We start from the raw sequence: 16,621 nt of genomic DNA on the forward strand, positions 1-16,621 counted from the left end.
TTTCTGCTCACCTGGCCCTTCTCAACCAGTAACTTCTCCAGATCCTCGATTTTGGCCTGACACCTCAGCAGATCAGCTTGGAGCTGTTCTCGAGTCTGAAATGCAAAAGACCAGGAAGTGAGCAGGTCACCCCAGATGATGACAGAGATGGGGAAAGGACAAGGTGGCATCCCATCCTGAGAAACAGGTCCTTTTTTTAGGAGCACACGTGCTGACTGGCCTGCTTGGTTCCTCTGTCACCTATGGGTGTGACACCTGGAAGAATTGCAAGGCCTTGAGAGGCTGTCAGCATTACCCCTGTTGAGAGATGAGCCTGCATCCTGGAGAAGCCGCCAGCTTCTTCATGAGGGCGAGTGAGGGGCCAGCACATCAGCTCCAAGCCCAGCTTCCTGATCCAGTGCCGTGGCTGTACCACCAACACCAGCCACACTTTCACCCTTTCTCAGCCCATCTCCTGACAGAGGTGTCACCTACAGCGAGGGCTGAAAACCAGATACCCCGAGGACCAGGCGGGTAGTATAAATAAGAGAGGCTGACTGGGTGAGGGGTACCAGGGAGAGGTGGAGACTGTGGCAAACCAGGGGCACATGTCTCAACTCAGGCGGTGCTGCCACTGAGCAGCTGCAGCCAAAGGTGACTACACGGAATGGGAACACTGGTGCTGCCAATGCTCTGAGCTCTCAAGAGAAGCCAGGAACCCAGATTTCTACGTGAAATCTCTCGACTTTTGAATGGTGCAAGGAGATGAAGTTTTTTAAATAAGAAACCCATGCTTCAGTCCAAACCACCTCCAACAGTGTACTTCCTCTGACCTACAGGTTACAGGCTGACACTATTGTAGCCCAGGAGCTTCCCTCCACAGTCTCATTCACCACCTCCTACCTCATGGGGCTGTTGTGGGAATGAAATGGGGGTGCGTTGGAGTGAAAAGTCACCCCAGCAGGAGCACTCCCAGGGGTGCCTCTTGCCTTCAGAGGGAAGGGCTGGCCAAGACTGGTCTGTGCGACTCCCGAAGATGGGCTAATGGCCAGTGAGTGGACGTTACTAGAAGGTGGAGTTCAGCCCAGCACAAGGGCTGGTATTGTCCAGACCTGGGTGGCCAGCAGGTACCAGGGCGAGCGCTGGGTGGGCTTCGAGCACCTGGACAGCCCTGCCTGAGCTTCTTAGGAACATTCTTGGGGGTTTCTCAGCTGGGAAAGAGAGATGTCTGTTTCACAGTGAGTCTGATTTCATCATCGAGTCAAACCTCTGAAACTCTTCTTGCCAACGGAAGGGGCACAGGACACTGAGACAGCAGCCTTTCTTCTGCAAACCCTGCTCCTGCACTGAGGATGGGCAGGTAGCTCCCATCGGGTTTGCCAAACACTGGAATGTCACCACAGTGGAGGCTGCCAGGCAGCCCCCCATCCCCTCTCAACACCCCTACAGAATCCGGCTGCTGGGAAGGGCATGCACAGGACACCCAGCCTCTGTCTGACTACTCAACACCTCCCCCCGGCACCTACCCGGGCCTCTCGCTCTGCATCCAGTGTCCCGCCCACCTGCTCCTGAAGCAGGGCGTAGGCTCGCTGCAGGGCCTGGTACTCCCTGGTCAGCTGGCAAAACCTCAGGTCAGCCTCTTCTCGGGTTGTCGTCTTCACGTCATGGAAGAGAAAAGCATGAGGAAGCCCATGACTTGACGTGAATGGCAGTGCCAGGGTCAAGTCAGGCAAAGACAATGTGCAGATGTCACGACTGCTGCCAGCTGTTACTTAACAGACCGGCCACAGCCAGGACCTAACTGGAGGGCTCTGGAGAGAGCACTGGGGAGAAGACGCCCTTCTCTACCATCTTTCCCGGAGCTCCCTGAACCCCAGGAATCACTGAATCGTGTGCAGGGGAGCAAGGGTGAGCCAGTCCCGACCGCACAGTGCACATCTACGCTATAAAAGGCACCCCTCCCACCCCACTTCCTGGTGGCTTCAGACTCCCCTGGTGGCTCAGACAGTAAAGCATCTGCCTACAATACGGGAGACCCGGGTTCAACCCCTGGGTCGGGAAGATATCTTGGATAAGGACATGGCAACCCACTCCAGTATCTTGCCTGGAAAATCCCATGGACGGAGGAGTCTGGTAGGCTACAGTCCATGGGGTCGCAAAGAGTCAGGCACGACTGAGCAACTTCGCTTTCTTTCACTTTTCCCACCCTGCGCGTCTCATTCTGGGGATTTCTCCTAAGGAGACAACCACCCAAAGAGCATCGCTGCAGTTGTGAAAAACTGGAATCCCTGTAACGCCTCTCATCAGGAGCCCGTTAGTCTGGACACACAAGCGGATCCGTGAGGGTCCGCTCGGGACGGAGTATGACGACCAACACAGCATCTGGTGCTGAAAGATGCCTGTTACAAGTTCTTGGTGAAAAAGGCAAATCAAAAAGCGTGTGTCTGACGTGATTGTGTTTGACTGGGGTTTCCGGAGTGAATCCCACTGGGCAGGGTGGGGTAGGGAGAGGTTGACAGCTCCTTGCTCCTGTGTGACTCAGGCTCTCTGGAGTAGAGGACAGGAAGGTGGATGTGCGCAGAGACGGAGGATCAGGAAAGCGTGAGAGGAGTCGGGGTGAGTGGCTCCAGCTGGGCTTCCCTCTGCTCTTTTCCCTGCTGCTCGCATCCTCTCCTACAGTGACGTGCCATCTTTATATACACCGGTGTGTGTGTGTGTGTGTGTGTACAAGCCGGGGCGGGCGAGGGGCAGACCACCACACAGCAGTTTTAATGACAAAAGGCAAGCGGCACCGCCATGGCTACAGGTCTCCGGTGTGAAATCCGTGCTGGGAAAGGGAAGGGTCCCCCCCATGCTACAGGCGCCCCCCATTGCCATTCTCAGAACCCATGAAAGTGGGGACCCCCCTCCCTGGGCACAGGCTGTGACCACCGGATCCTGCGAGGTTTGTCTCACAGGGAGGAAGCACGGCTACGGAGGCCAGGTGAGGCAGGAGACACCCTCTTACAAGCACCCGGGGGTGAGGCCCGCTTACGTCGTCCAAGTCCTCCTCGGGCGTGGCCGGAGCCCTGTCCGTCCTGTCCGTGTTGCAGGACGTCTCTGACAGCGTTTCCGAGTCCACAGACTCCTCGTCAAATCCAAAAAATGTCTCCACAACATGCTTCTGTGAAAGGCAATTTGCACGGCATGAGAGAGGGACTCAAGAGTCGCCTGGATACCCCTACTCCGTCGTCTGCGGGCAGAGCAGCGACAGTGTGCATCAGAGCCACTGGGGCATCCCGGGGGTGGTGGTGGGGGGGCGTGACTGCTGAGGGGGAAAGAGGCGGCCGGAGGTGATCAGAGGGTGGAGGGTGGCAGAGGGTGCTGACCCGACCCTGGCTCCAGGCTCACGAGCTGATGACCTTTTGCAATGGAGCCACGTAGCCTGTCTGAGAGCCAGCTTCCTTCTTCATCAGAGGGACACAGGACCCCCACCTCACGCGTGAGCATAAAGTGAGGTCACCGAGCAACGTGCCCAGCGTGGTAACACATGGTGAGTAGCATCTTTGCTATGCTGAATGGGGGCAGGGGAGGGCGGGGGCAGGCCACGTGAGATGCCGGGCTCTAGGTCAGACACAGAATGGTGAAAGGGGCAGAGTGTCCACAGGTGGACCTGGGGTTCTGACTGGCTGGCCAAGTTGCAGGGCGGAGGGCCCAGGTCCTCACCACACGTGCCCCAAGCGGCAATTTTAGTTTAGTTTAACAAGCACATTTACAAAATTAGAAGGAATGGTGTAATGGACCCATATACACCCGGTACTCAGAGTCAGAGGCAGTCTTGAGGCTCTGTGTGCTGGGCTTCCAGCTATCCAGTCCAACACTTCTCTCACCCCAAATATCACAAGAAATGGGGCTTCATTCGCTCACTTATTCATTCATTCCTTAAGTGAACACCTGACTGAGCGCCTTCTATGGGTCAGACCCTGGGTAGGGCCTGGGGGGCCACAACTGATCAAAACCAGGCCTGGCCCCTGCCCCAAAGAGCTTCGGTCCCTTTGGGCCTCAGACGCCAACCCACAATCACCAGATCAACATCCCTTGTCCTAGAAACACTGGCTTTCCCCCACCCCTCCAAATAGCCCGAGAAGGATTTTTGTTTTTAAAATCAGGGGATGCTCTTGACCGTGAAGAAAGAACCATACCTAAATCCAGAGCCAAGCTCCAGGCTCCCACTCGTTAATCTGAACCAGGTTCTCCCAGAGGTCCCTCCCCACCTGTCAACACACCGAGGCGCTCCCCACATGCTCAGGCACCTCCCACTCTGTCAGAGCCAATGCCTGTGTACAAGCTCTTGGGTCCAGATGTCAGAAAAATGTGGCTGGTGCCACCAACAGGATTAGGAACTAATTCAGAACCAGGAAGCAAGGGGAAGGGAGCCTCCTTTGTCATCCTGTACAGTTTAGCATCTCTCACGAGGCTTTGAGGGAGGCACCTGGCCACGGCTGTCGCCCACGGTGGCCTTGCATTTGGCATCTGTGTTTCCGCAAACTGCTTTCGCCTTATGCTTTTTGTTGATTTAACACAGGTGGGGCACGTACTGCCCCCTGAACTCCCGGGTCACACATCAGCCACCTCCTAGACAGTTCCAGGGGGGCTGGTGAACACTGACCTAACACTCCCGAACCTGCTGTTTCCATGTTTGGACTAACGTGTGTTCGCCACCGGCAGCTCCATCTTTACAGTTCCTCAGGCCAAAAACCAACCCCTTTCTCCACCCCATGGCTCCACGCCTCTGAGAGAAACCCCGCCAGCTCGATCTTCAACCCACGATCCAACCCTCCACGAACCAGCACCTCCCTCCTGGTCCAAGACACCATCACCTCTCACTACTGGCCTTCCAGCTTCTGCCTTTGTCCCGTAACCTGGTGGCCAGAGTGACTATTTTGCAACAAGAATCATGTTGTGTTGGTCCTTTGTTCAAAACCCGCTGGCCCTGCTCTACACTTAAGTGGAAGCCAACATCGACAGTGCAGTCCACAGGCCCTGTGCCTGCCCCCGTACTGCTCCGGCCTCATCCCCTCCTCACCACCGGGCTCCAGCCACATTGCCAAGCACAGCTCCGCGCCTTCCACATGCCTGCTGCAGGGCCTTTGCACTTCTGTCTCCAGAACCCACGTGACTCTCTCCTTCCCTTATCAAAAGACTTCCCTGACCACCACATCAAAGTCTTAACTAACCTATCCCCACCCCAGCCTCTCTGTTCTTCTGCCTTTATTTTTCTCCATAGCGCTCATCATTGTCTAACATAAGATACACTGTGCTGATGTCAAGGCCTGACAGGCTCAAGAAATACTGGTTGTTCAATGAGTATTTGCAAAGAACTCAACGGTAAACAAACATTCACCCACAAGTAGTTCTGGGTTTGCCCGTGACGTCCCTTCCTTTGCTCCTGCAGCCAGCATCGGTGGGCAACCACCTGGCTGTGCATCACAAGCAAGTGCACCAGGTAGGATAGGAACGTGAGTCCCTACTAGACTCCGTCCATGTCAAACGCACTCCTCTCTGAGAGGAGGTTGGAGGAGACAATTCTATGCTCAAAGGCACACTCCCCGCCCCCCAGGTTGAGAAATCCCCTGAGTTTGTGTCAATGATGCTCCAGATGCCACACCTCCAGGGAGCCGTGGCCATGACCTTCGACAGCGGACACATTCATAGCGCTCAGTTCCTCTGCATACACGCGGTTCACCTGAGCCCCAGGCTCCTTGTTTTTCTGGGCAGCCACTCAGCTGACCTTATTTCTTGTAAACACTGCTAATTGCAAGGCCTCCAGGGACAGGCCCGTTGTGCTGATCAGCAGTGAGCAGTGACGCAGCGAGGGCCCTGCCCGGCACTTGGATGCAGCCCCAGGAAACATCAAGCCTCACGGTCTCCACACGGCCAGGACACGAGGCCAGGCGGGGGTCACCCACTGCAGGCATTGTGGGCCATTCTGGGGGGGTGATGACTCAGTGTTCCATTACGTAGGGTGACCTGCTTTTTGCAACTTTGTGGGACTGAGAGTTAAATACTCAATTACATGCATGCTAAGTCACTTCAGCCATGTCCGACTCTTTGTGATCCTATGGACGGAAGCCCACCAGACCTCTTTGTCCATGGGGATTCTCCAGGCAAGAATACTGGAGTGGGTTGCCATGCCCTCCTCCAGGGGGATCTTCCTGACCCAGGGATCGAACCCACGTCTCTTATGTCTTGTGCATTGGCAGGCGGGTTCTTTACCACTGGTACCACCTGGGAATTACTGAGCCCTTAAACAGAGTATTGGGCTTCCCAGGTGGCTCAGTGGTAAAGGATTCGCCTGCAGTGCAAGAGACGCAGGAGATGTGTTTGATCACTGGGCCAGAAGAGTCCCCTGGAGAAGAAAATGGCAATCCACCCCAGTATTCTTGCCTGGAAAATCCCATGGACAGAGGAGCCTAGCAGGCTACAGTCCATGGGGTTGCAAAAGAGTCAGATATGACTTAGTGACTAAACAATGACAAATAACAACGCAGGGTTTTAACTACAGATGCTGTAGCTGTGCATTTAGAGGTAATGACCTGCCTAGACTCCAGCGGAGCACCTTGAAGTATCATATGGCTCCAGAGACAGAACCCGAGGAAGCACGCTACAGAGAGGGAAGGAAGAAACAGCTCTGAAGGCGGGATCAAACACGCAAGGACATTCAAAGTATAATATAGAGAACTGACTTGTGGACACAGCAGGGGAAGGAGAGGGTGGAACAAATTGAGAAAGTAGCACTGACAAATATACACCATCATGTGTGAAGTAGATAGTCGGTGGGAAGTTGCTGTAAATCACAGGGAGACCAGCCTTGCGCTCTGTGATGACCTAGAGGGGTGGGGTGGGAGGGGGGAGGGAGGCTCAAGAGGAAGGGGAAAAACATATATCATTAGGACTGATTCACGTTGTTGTACGGCAGAAACCAACACAACACTGTGATTTTCCTCTAATTAAAAAATAAAAAATATATAATCCTATAACCACAAAAGAGACGATCCATAAATTCACAGCACACACAAATTCCAAGGCAGCAAGGAGGTCACCATGACTCACCCCCACCTTGTGTGACATTTGGGTGGGGTTGGTTTGTTTCCTGAGAGTTCGTTTTTTTTAATTGATTGTATCATATGGGAAGCCAAAATGCACCACATAAATTTATGCCTTTATCAATGAAAAACAAGATTAAAAAAAAAGACATCTTAACATTTCAAGTGAAAATCTGGTAGCTATCTTCTCTGGAGACCAAGCAACCCTGCCTTCCACTGCATGTTCATATACACGAAATTACATACACGCCTCCAAGGAATGAAAGGAAAATCACCTGGAAATACTGTTTCTCAAATACTCGGCTCATAATCAGGTTTTTAAAGAAAGTCAAGCACAACAGACACTGTCAATTTTTTGGAGCCTCCATCATTCAAAAATTCTCTGGGAATTTCCTAAGGAAAAAACAACTTCAGGAGCATAAGATTTTCATCTTTGTTCATTCCAAGTGAGTCTTCTATGGAAAAGGGCCCACCTCTCTGGACTTCCATTTTCTTTGCCACCAAAGCCTTGCCTTGCTGACATCTTTCTATAAATCAACTCAAACACTTGAAATGCAGTTTGGACAACAATGACTGGAAAATAAACATTTCTTCTCCACTGACATGCTGAATATACAGAGGTGCTCATTCTTAGCAGATCACGTGAACAGAGAGGAAAAGGGGAGGCACACCCCCCCCCCAAATAAACAACCCCTTGGCTGAGTCCAGCTTCTCACAGCCTCCTCTCTCCTCGTCCATGTCATTTCCAACAATCGCCGTCACAGAAAGGAGCTTTCCAATCACAGCCGCTGATATCCACATGACCACAACCGACCCTCAAAGCTGGCCGCTTACCTTCATGCTTGTAGGTCATCTCCTGGCAGCCAGAAAAGAACAGACACACCAGGGTGCAGAGACAGAGGAAAAAGGAGAAATACAGCACTAAGAGGATGTACTCCATGGTAGAGATGGCGGGGCTGGGGGGCGGAGAGTCTGGGACCCGCTAGCCCGTGTGTGTCAGGGGAGCTGGAAGCCACATCACTGCCACCAAATTCCAGGCCTCTCTCAAGTCCTGGGAGGAAGCACCGATTCTTCTGCAGAGCACTCTCGTTTCCTCGACCGCACTAGGCCCACTGCCTGCCTTCTCCGCTGCACCGTTCTGAGAACAACCAGGATGCTCCAGATGGTGTGCCTTTATTAAAAGGGATGCCGGCTCTGGGGCAGATCGCGGGCTGAGAGGAGCCAGTTTCCAGGGGCCGGGCTTGGGTGAATCAGTCACAGCAGAAAGCCTTCAGGCTGACTGATCCTCTGGGAACTTTCCTCCCAGCCCCAGGCTCCCCGAGTCGCCCCGCTGTCAGGGCCTCTGGGAACAGCACTAGCAACCGTGACGCCGAGAGAGCCTTCTTCAGGACCAGAGCACAAAACGGGGAGGTGCCTCCTGCCTCGTGTGCTTAGGAAATTTCTCTGTTCATCCCCTCACCCTGTGCGTGCCCTAGACTAGCTGAATGCATGGGTTCTTAGCAATTCTTCCATAAGCATTTGTTTTACATTTATACGAACTGAAGCAAACCACCATCCAGTAGAAAAATGGCAACTAGAGTGGTCCTCAGTTCCCACACCCATGTAGCACCTATGAGGGCACCTTCTTGCAGAAGCTTCTCTAGCCACAAGATCAAATGTAAAAACCCTCCTAGAGGGAAAAAAGGGTAGATTTCACCATTAAAAAGTAAACCTTTTTATTTGAGAGGTATTAAAGCAACCCTGGAGGAGGGCATGGCAACCCACTCCAGTATTCTTGCCTGGAGAATCCCCATGGACAGAGGAGCCTGGTGGGCTACAGTCCACAGGGTCGCAAAGAGTCGGACATGACTGAGCAACTAAGCACAAAGCAACATTAAGAGGCAAAGAATAATTCACAAAAGTTCGTGCTAAGATGCTTCAGTCATGGACTGCAGCCTGCCAGGTTCCTCTATCCATGGGGTTCTCCAGGCAAGTATACTGGAGTGGGCTGCCATTCCCTCCTCCAGGGAATCTTCCCAACCCAAGGACTAATCGAACCCAAGTCTCTTAGTTTCCTGCATTGATAGGCAGGTTGTTTACCACTAGTGCCACCTTGGAAGACCCAATTCACAAGAGAAAAAAATACATATAGCCAAGTTCATATATATTTCAATTTCATTAATGTTTGATCCTTTCAAAGTAGCCATGGTATGAGCTATGTAACCAGGTCACACTACACAATTTAGTGCTAAGTCTTTAAGTTGTCTTTCCAAATGAGGTGCCACCAGAGTTGGGACTGGGTCAGGAATGGACCTGTGACCACGCTGAACCAAGGAGCACCAGTCCTGGGACTTTTGCTGGAACCACTGAGGAGAGACATCCTCTGACCACAACGGTTGGTTGTCAGGTATAATGCCAGCCCGAAGCTGCTAAAGCTGTTTGGGCCCCCACATGGGATAGTCTGCTTGAGAAAGAGGCCAGTCCAGAGGAAAACACACTTAAAAGATGAAGATGGACAAGTCACTGACAATTGCGTGTGAGCATCTGGATCCAGCCATACCTGAAACCAGACTCCTAGACTTCTCAGTTACGTAAATTCATTTACTTGCTTAAACGACTTTGAATTTTTGGCGCTAGCAATAGAAAAAAAATCTCGGTTAATGGGGAGGAGGGAGATAATCCTAGAAATCAAGCCATCTGCAGACTGTTGAGTTCTGCAACAAGCCTAAAGACTGATTTCTCTCTAAACTGCTCTGCACTTGGACCCTCAAGAAAAACCAAAGACAGCCTCTGCCTGGCAGAAGGATTCCTGGCTCTATGGAAACCATGACACCTGTACAGTGGGCTGCCTCCTGGATCTACTTAGACCCCCTTTGCCAGAAATTCCTCAAGAGTGAAAATTCCTCTGTACCCATCACCTGACGCTCTGTTATGCCCAAGGCAGATGCACCAAGACAATGGTGAGGGGGATGGGGGGATGGGAGGCACTGAGAGTTGTTGTGCCTTGGCTTTCACCGCTCAGCGCCTGTGGACACGAGCTGCCACAGGGTCAGGGCAGGAGATGAGCAGGACCAGGTCCCGGAAGGCCCTGAGGGCCCAGCCAAAGAGCCCTAGCTTCATCTCCTAAAAAATGGAGAACCAATGGACAGTTTTTTTAGGAAGAAGGTGGCAGGGTAAGACCTGTGCCTTAAAAAGACAGCTCTGGTGGGAGGAAGATGCTGGAAGCAGGGGAGCAGCCAGAGAGCTGTGGAAATGGTCCCAGAACAGCAGATGAGGACCCAAAGGAAAGAGGTGGAGACAGATGAGGAAGCAAGGGCCTGGAGGGGAGGGTCTGGAATCAGGGAGCCTTTGCCTCAAGTCCTTCCACAATGGATCTAGGGTCCCCTCCTAACACCAGGCAGGAGTCCAGGAGCTGCAGACCTGCCTTCGAGCCAGGTCTTCTCTGGAGACTGAGTCTCAACCCCAGGCTCACTCCTGGTTTTGGGGTTTCCTGTCCTGCTAGAATATGTTGCTTACGACCGCCATTACTTCCTGTCTATTCCAAAGTCTTTGGAAGTGATCTGGATGTCCCCATGGGCATTGCTATGCTAGGTAAGGTGCCCTGGGCAGATGAAATGGCCAAGTCATTGGCCAAGTCAGGTTCCTAGCTCTGCTCTCCCTCTCTCCGTTGCCCAGCAACCTGCAATGTTGCCCCACGTAGGACAGTACAGACTGCATGTGCGGCTGAGCTACTCAGCTGCCTGAGTGTGGCCCTGCACCTTCAAAACCGCGCCCATGTTCCATCTCCAGGGCCCCCAGTCTTTTCCCGAGTCCTTTACCAAAGGGCCCACAAATCCAGCATGCCGCCCTTGGAGCAGCTCCCGGGGGGGCCTCACGTGCTTCTGATGTGGAGCTTAGCCACCCGCCTGGCCATTAAGGAGGGAACAAGGTGATGGGCTGCTGCCCAGGCTGGAAGGGACAAGCCCTCAGCCCTTCCAGGGACCGAAACACCCAGCAAAAGCCCTTGGCTGCCTGCTGCCTGGAGGGAAACCCCAGCAAGACTGCAAGGATGAACAGCCCCCTTAGTCCATGCGATCGAGCCCCACAGTGCGGGCCGGGCACTGTGCTAGTAATGGCTCATAACCCGACAAACAAGGCGGGAGCCAGTGCTCCCCACACTCAAAGGCTAATGACGGAGCCGTGGGAAAAAGGCAGTCTGGGACCAAAGTCAAGTGGAAATAACCAGAGAGGGGAAAAAGGGTTTCTTTGGCTACTTAAAAATGGAGAAAGCACGCATGTGACGGAAAGCACTCAGGCATGTGGCCAGGCTAAGGCATGGCGCCCCGGCTTCTGTCCCAGGGCAGCTTCGGGTGCCCGAGTTCTTCCTCCCACAAGGCTGTAGGCTTGGCCTCAGGGCGCAAGGTCAAGTTTGGATAGGTTTTAGGTGTACTATCGGAGTGAATGCAGGAGCCGCAGACCAGGAGTGACCTACGAGAAGATCCCCGGGGGTGACCTGTGTCCTGGTGACAGCAGACCCCTGATCCATTCAGGAGAGAGGACCACAGAGATGATGCTTGAATTCCAGGAAGGGCCTATTCTCCAGTGGTGCTTTGATGTTTCCTAGCCTCCCTCAAAGGATGGGGATGTCACCTCACTGCTACCTAAGACTAGCTCTCTCTTTTTAAAAATGTGGTAGTAGTATGTTAGTCACTCAGTCGTGTCTGACTCTTTACAACCCCGTGAACTGTAGCCTGCCAGGCTCCTCTGTCCATGGGATTCTTCAGGCAAGAGTACTGGAGTGGGTTGCCATTTCCTTCTCCAGGGGATCTTCTTGACCCAGGGATCGAACCCAGGTCTCCTGCATTGCAGGCAGATTCTTTACTGTCTGAGCTATAGGGAAGCCCCTTCTTTTAAAAATGGGGGCCATGAATTAGAAGGGGGCGGGGGGGGGGTGAGGCAGGGCCTAGGAATCTGCATCTAACAGGCCCTCCAAAGGAAAGCTACTCATTTAAGATGAAGGGAGAAAGAAAAACGATAATATAATTTACTGATCCCTGTCTACACTTCGGGCCTGGAGCCAGACACTTCATTTGATCCCATAGATATGATGCTTGTTGTAAGAACCAGGAAACTGAGGTTCTCAGAGTTCAAGGCTACACAGCTAGGAGCTAGTCTGACTCCCTGCTGCTACAGGCTATGGTTCCTGAGCCTCGTCCAAGATCTCAGCTCCGCTGTCAAGGCAAGTGAGCAAATTGTACTGATTTTAGCCATTCTTTATGGGCCCAGATCTCTCCTAAGACACATCTCTCCCTTGCTAGGCTGCACGTTCCAATGGTTGACCCACTACCTCCTGCCACTTCAGGGCAGGGGCTCTGTTTTCAGTTAGGTCCTGATCACACCTTCTGCAGAGCAAGCCCTGAACCCCGGACAGGGCCCAAGGAACCATTTAGGGTCCTTTTACTGCAACCCCCACCCAGGGCTGAGAAATCAACAGCAAGGTCCCCGGCAGGGACATCCAACACCAGTCTTGTCCCCAGGAGCCCAGTGAGACAGGTCGGGAGCCGTTGGGGACACGCTGGCCCTCATGGAAGATGACTGCTGTGCCCTCAGAGCATCTGCAGCAGCTGGGCTGTGTTGTGGAAATGGAGGAGCCCCTTCGCAGGGAACTAAAGAGTCCAAGGAGGCTTGCAACAGCTGGAGAGCAGGGACGGAAAGTTCTGGAACTTTCGATGCATTCACCGAGACACTCTGTCATGCAAAGACCCGGACAAAGTGATAAAGTGCATGGATGCATGAGGGACAGAGTGTAATGCAGATATTTAAGGAGAGAAAAGAAAGTACTGACCCTTGCGACATGTGGGAGAGAAGGAAGGGAAGCCCCCCATGCCTGAGAGGCAAGCCATGGGGACTAAAAACCTGCCCAGATCCCCGATGAATCCACACATCCATCCCGTCCAGCCCTGGACTACCTGAGATTAAGTAGGAGCATAAGGGAAACAGCTGTACATTGAATCCTGAGAAAAAGGAAGATACCGGTGGGTCACAGTAAATGGGAAAGACCTCAAACCAGGTCAGGAAGTTCCCTAGAGGTTTCAAGACTCTGCCTTCTAGTGGCGTCCAACTCTTGTAATTACAGTGACCAAACATCCACATCCTGGAATGATCCAGTGTTAGGTAAATGCGTTTTTTCCAGTAAGAGCAATTTGTTTATTCAGGCAACAACTATTTAGGGGCACCCACTCTGTGCCAGGTAATGACCAGGACACAGTGAGCAGGACACAGCTCCCACCCGCCTTGCCTGCAGTACATGCAAGCCTAGCAAATCCTAAGTCCAGTCTAGGCCTTTATAAAGTTCTCTTCCCACAGACAGATTCAAAAACAGGAAAAGGGGAAACAATCTCTTATTCCAGATGTTCTGATAACATTTAAAAAATACAGCCATGGCACAAAACTGGGTTTCCTGAAAGCCTTTCTGGGGTATATGAGGCCACAACACAGCCAGTTCGTGCAACAAACTGAATTCCTTTAGATGGTTGCTTTTTAAACATGTCTTGTGGTGAAAATGGCCATCATTTACATTACTGACAATTGTGCAAAATGACACAACCCTTCTATACAGCAGACAGAAGGGTGAATGTTCTTGATTGAAGCCTTCACACCCTCTGACCCACATGTAGACTTCTGGGAATCTATCCATGGGAACGATACGGACACAGTTTTCTGGACAAAAGAAGTTCACTGTGGTTACATTTACAGAAGTGGGGAGTCCAAGAAGACAGAAAGGGTGGTCACTCCATGAAACGTTCAACACTCAAGGGAATCTAGCAGAACTGGCTGGTGAAGAGCGGTCTAAGCGTAGACACATTTACTGCAGCATTATTCACAACCGGGAGGAGCTGGAAGCAGACACACTCGGCAGACACAGAACATTAAACAAATTTATGGCCCATCCACTCAACAGATTATGTAGTCTTGAAAATTCATATTTATGATGACAGCATCGTAACATGGAAAAATGCTTTATAGTATAATGGTAAGTAAAAACCCAGGGTACAAAAACGTATTCTATAATTACAGCTACATTATCTAAAAATATTGAAGCAGAACAAGGATGGGGGGAGGAGATTGCATTAAAACACCATTGATTGCACTGGGGAGGTACTGCCATGATGGACCACTTATGTCCCAAAGAGTCTATAATGTGGCTATACTACTTCCATAATAAAAATATGTATTTAAATATAACCAAGTTCTGCTGAACCGCTTCCCATTTCTGAGAGTCTAATGTCAGTGCATAGAGACCTGTACCTCGTTCAACTTGACTTGGTGGCGTAAGCTTGGGCCTTGGAGCCCTAGACTTGAGTTTAAATGTCAGTCTTTTATTTTTCCTCTTTGACTCATTTCTATATTTTATACCTATATACTTCTGTAATTTTAAAATTAAAAATAAATAACGCCAACCTCACAGGGTTGCTATGACGATTAAATGAGATGCTATAAGTAAACATTTATCCAAAGGTACAAATTTGGTTCAAGGTATATTTTATTTGGCCCACAAAATGTACTATAAACAATTTTCACCAATATTCACAATCCTGAGATTTTACAGAAAAGTGTTATGGGTTGAACTGAGCCCCCCCACCCAAAAGGTTATATTAAGGTCCTAACCCCCCAGTACTTCAGAGTGTGACCTCAGTTGGAAATAGGGTCATTGCAAGAATCAGTTAAAATGAGGGCACACTGGATTGGGGTGGACCCCTAATCCCATGTGATTAACGTCCTTATGAGAAGATGGCTATGCAAAGGCAGAGACACGCAGGGAAAACAGTGCATGGCAACAAAAGTAGAGACTGAAGTTGTGCAGCTTTAAGACAAGGAACGGATAGGGGTGAACAGGGAGGCCTGGCGTGCTGCAGTCCATGGGGTTGCAAAGAGTCGGACACAACTGAGTGACCAAACTGAACTGACTGAACTGAAGACAAGGAAAGTCTTGTCCAATAATACCAATTTGCCAGTAAATCACCAGAAGCTAAGAAGAAGCAAAGAAGGATTTCCTTAAAGGTTGGGATCGTGCTGCCAACACCTTGATTTTAGACTTCTAGACTCCAAAACCTTGAGCTAATACATTTCTGTTCTTCTAAGACACCCAGTTTGTGGTACCTTGTTACAGAAGTCCTAGGAAACTAATGCAGAGATTTCCACGTCTCTTGAATGACTGAAATATCTGACACCACCTGGCTCACTTTCTTATAGCAGCTGATATTCTAGACCCAGTTCTTCACAGTCACCACCACTCCCTATTGTCCCACTGACACCAAAGCCATATATATATCCATGGTCATTTGGTAAGACATCTGCACGGCTGTTTTCTTTATAGATGAGAAATATTTCTATATAGCCATATCTCTACCAAAAGATAAACCAGGAGGGGCATCTGGTTTAATAAAAAGGTGACCAGGCTCACATCTTCATGGAAGTGAAAAATGTTTTCAGGTGTTAATGCAAACTAAGGTCTTTTTAAAAATAGTAATTTGCAGGACTTCCGTGGCAGTTCAGGGGTTAAGACTTCACCTTCCAATGCAGGGGTGTGGGTTCTATTCCTGGTCGGGGAACTAAGATACCACATGGCCCCTTGTCAAAAAACCAAAACATGCAACAGAAGCAATAGTGTAATAAATTCAATAAAGACTTAAGAAATGGTCCACATCAAAAAAATCTTAAAAAAAAAAAAAACCCATTTGCTCTTTTACTTTCCAGCTTGGTCCCTGTGGGCATCTGAGTTTTCCAAGCCTGGCTCTGCTCACCTCACTGGACATTTGGACACTATCTCTATAAAATGGGAAAAACCACATTTTCCAGGAAGAATGCATTCTGCATCATTCCAAAAAAGCCTAAAGCCTCTGATTTTTCAAAACAGGATATATAGATGTTATAAAACAAGACAAGGTATCCTTTAAGTCCTTCAAAAGGTCTAAGTATTTATGTTTTTAATTTTGGGCACACATCCCCAGAGGCCTAAACATAGGATACATCTGTAAATTTTCCATGAATAAGTGACAGCAACCAGGTCCATGGCCTGGTTATTTATGTTGCTTTGAGAAGTAGTTATAACAGGTTTTTCCCCATTAAACATGCAGAGATGTGACGGTGTCTGCCTTTAGGGCCCCTCTATGGGTTGCTCGCTTCTCCCCTCCCCCATACCTGGACCACCCGCCCTGCAGATCCTGGCATGGAGCCAGAGCAGGGCAGCTGTGCCACCACTGGCTCACCTTGGGTGGCTTCAGGCCCTTCCCGCGATGTCTTCTGGACCGCAAGAGCCGTTCTCTCTCCTAGAAGGAAACAACCGTTTGCATCTTCAGCCAGTCTCACATCACATCTGCTGACCCACTGGCTCCAAGAGGGCATAACTCACAAAGCTGCTGCGCCTACCTGTCTGCACCGGACCTGGGTAGGCCCAGGTTCTGAGCACCCAAGGCACGGCTGCTTCTCAGAACTGACAGCTACAGAGCCACACCATGAACTGGACTTGGACCCTCCCAGAAAAAAAATGCCAAGGTTGGCCAGTCCTGTAAAACGCCAGCCTGCCTGCCTTTGGGGCT

General features: G+C 50.9%; 1 protein-coding gene across 11 annotated transcripts in view; it reads right to left on the reverse strand.

Annotated features, from left to right (window-relative positions):
* JAKMIP1 (janus kinase and microtubule interacting protein 1) overlaps window positions 1-16,621 on the reverse strand; it is a 154,089-nt gene that overhangs the window by 34,684 nt on the left and 102,784 nt on the right. For all 11 annotated transcript variants that reach the window (XM_081495566.1, XM_081495560.1, XM_081495714.1 and 8 more), the window contains 4 exons: window positions 16,292-16,351; window positions 3,014-3,142; window positions 1,506-1,634; window positions 12-95 (listed from right to left, as the gene is read on the reverse strand). In XM_081495566.1, coding sequence (XP_081351692.1) covers window positions 12-95; window positions 1,506-1,634; window positions 3,014-3,142; window positions 16,292-16,351 — 402 coding nt within the window. The remainder of the gene's footprint in view (window positions 1-11; window positions 96-1,505; window positions 1,635-3,013; window positions 3,143-16,291; window positions 16,352-16,621) is intronic.

This window comes from Giraffa tippelskirchi, chromosome 1 (assembly GCF_054371585.1).
Source record: "Giraffa tippelskirchi isolate mGirTip1 chromosome 1, T2T-mGirTip1v1.2.pri, whole genome shotgun sequence".
In the NCBI taxonomy this organism is placed as follows: Eukaryota; Metazoa; Chordata; class Mammalia; order Artiodactyla; family Giraffidae; genus Giraffa; species Giraffa tippelskirchi.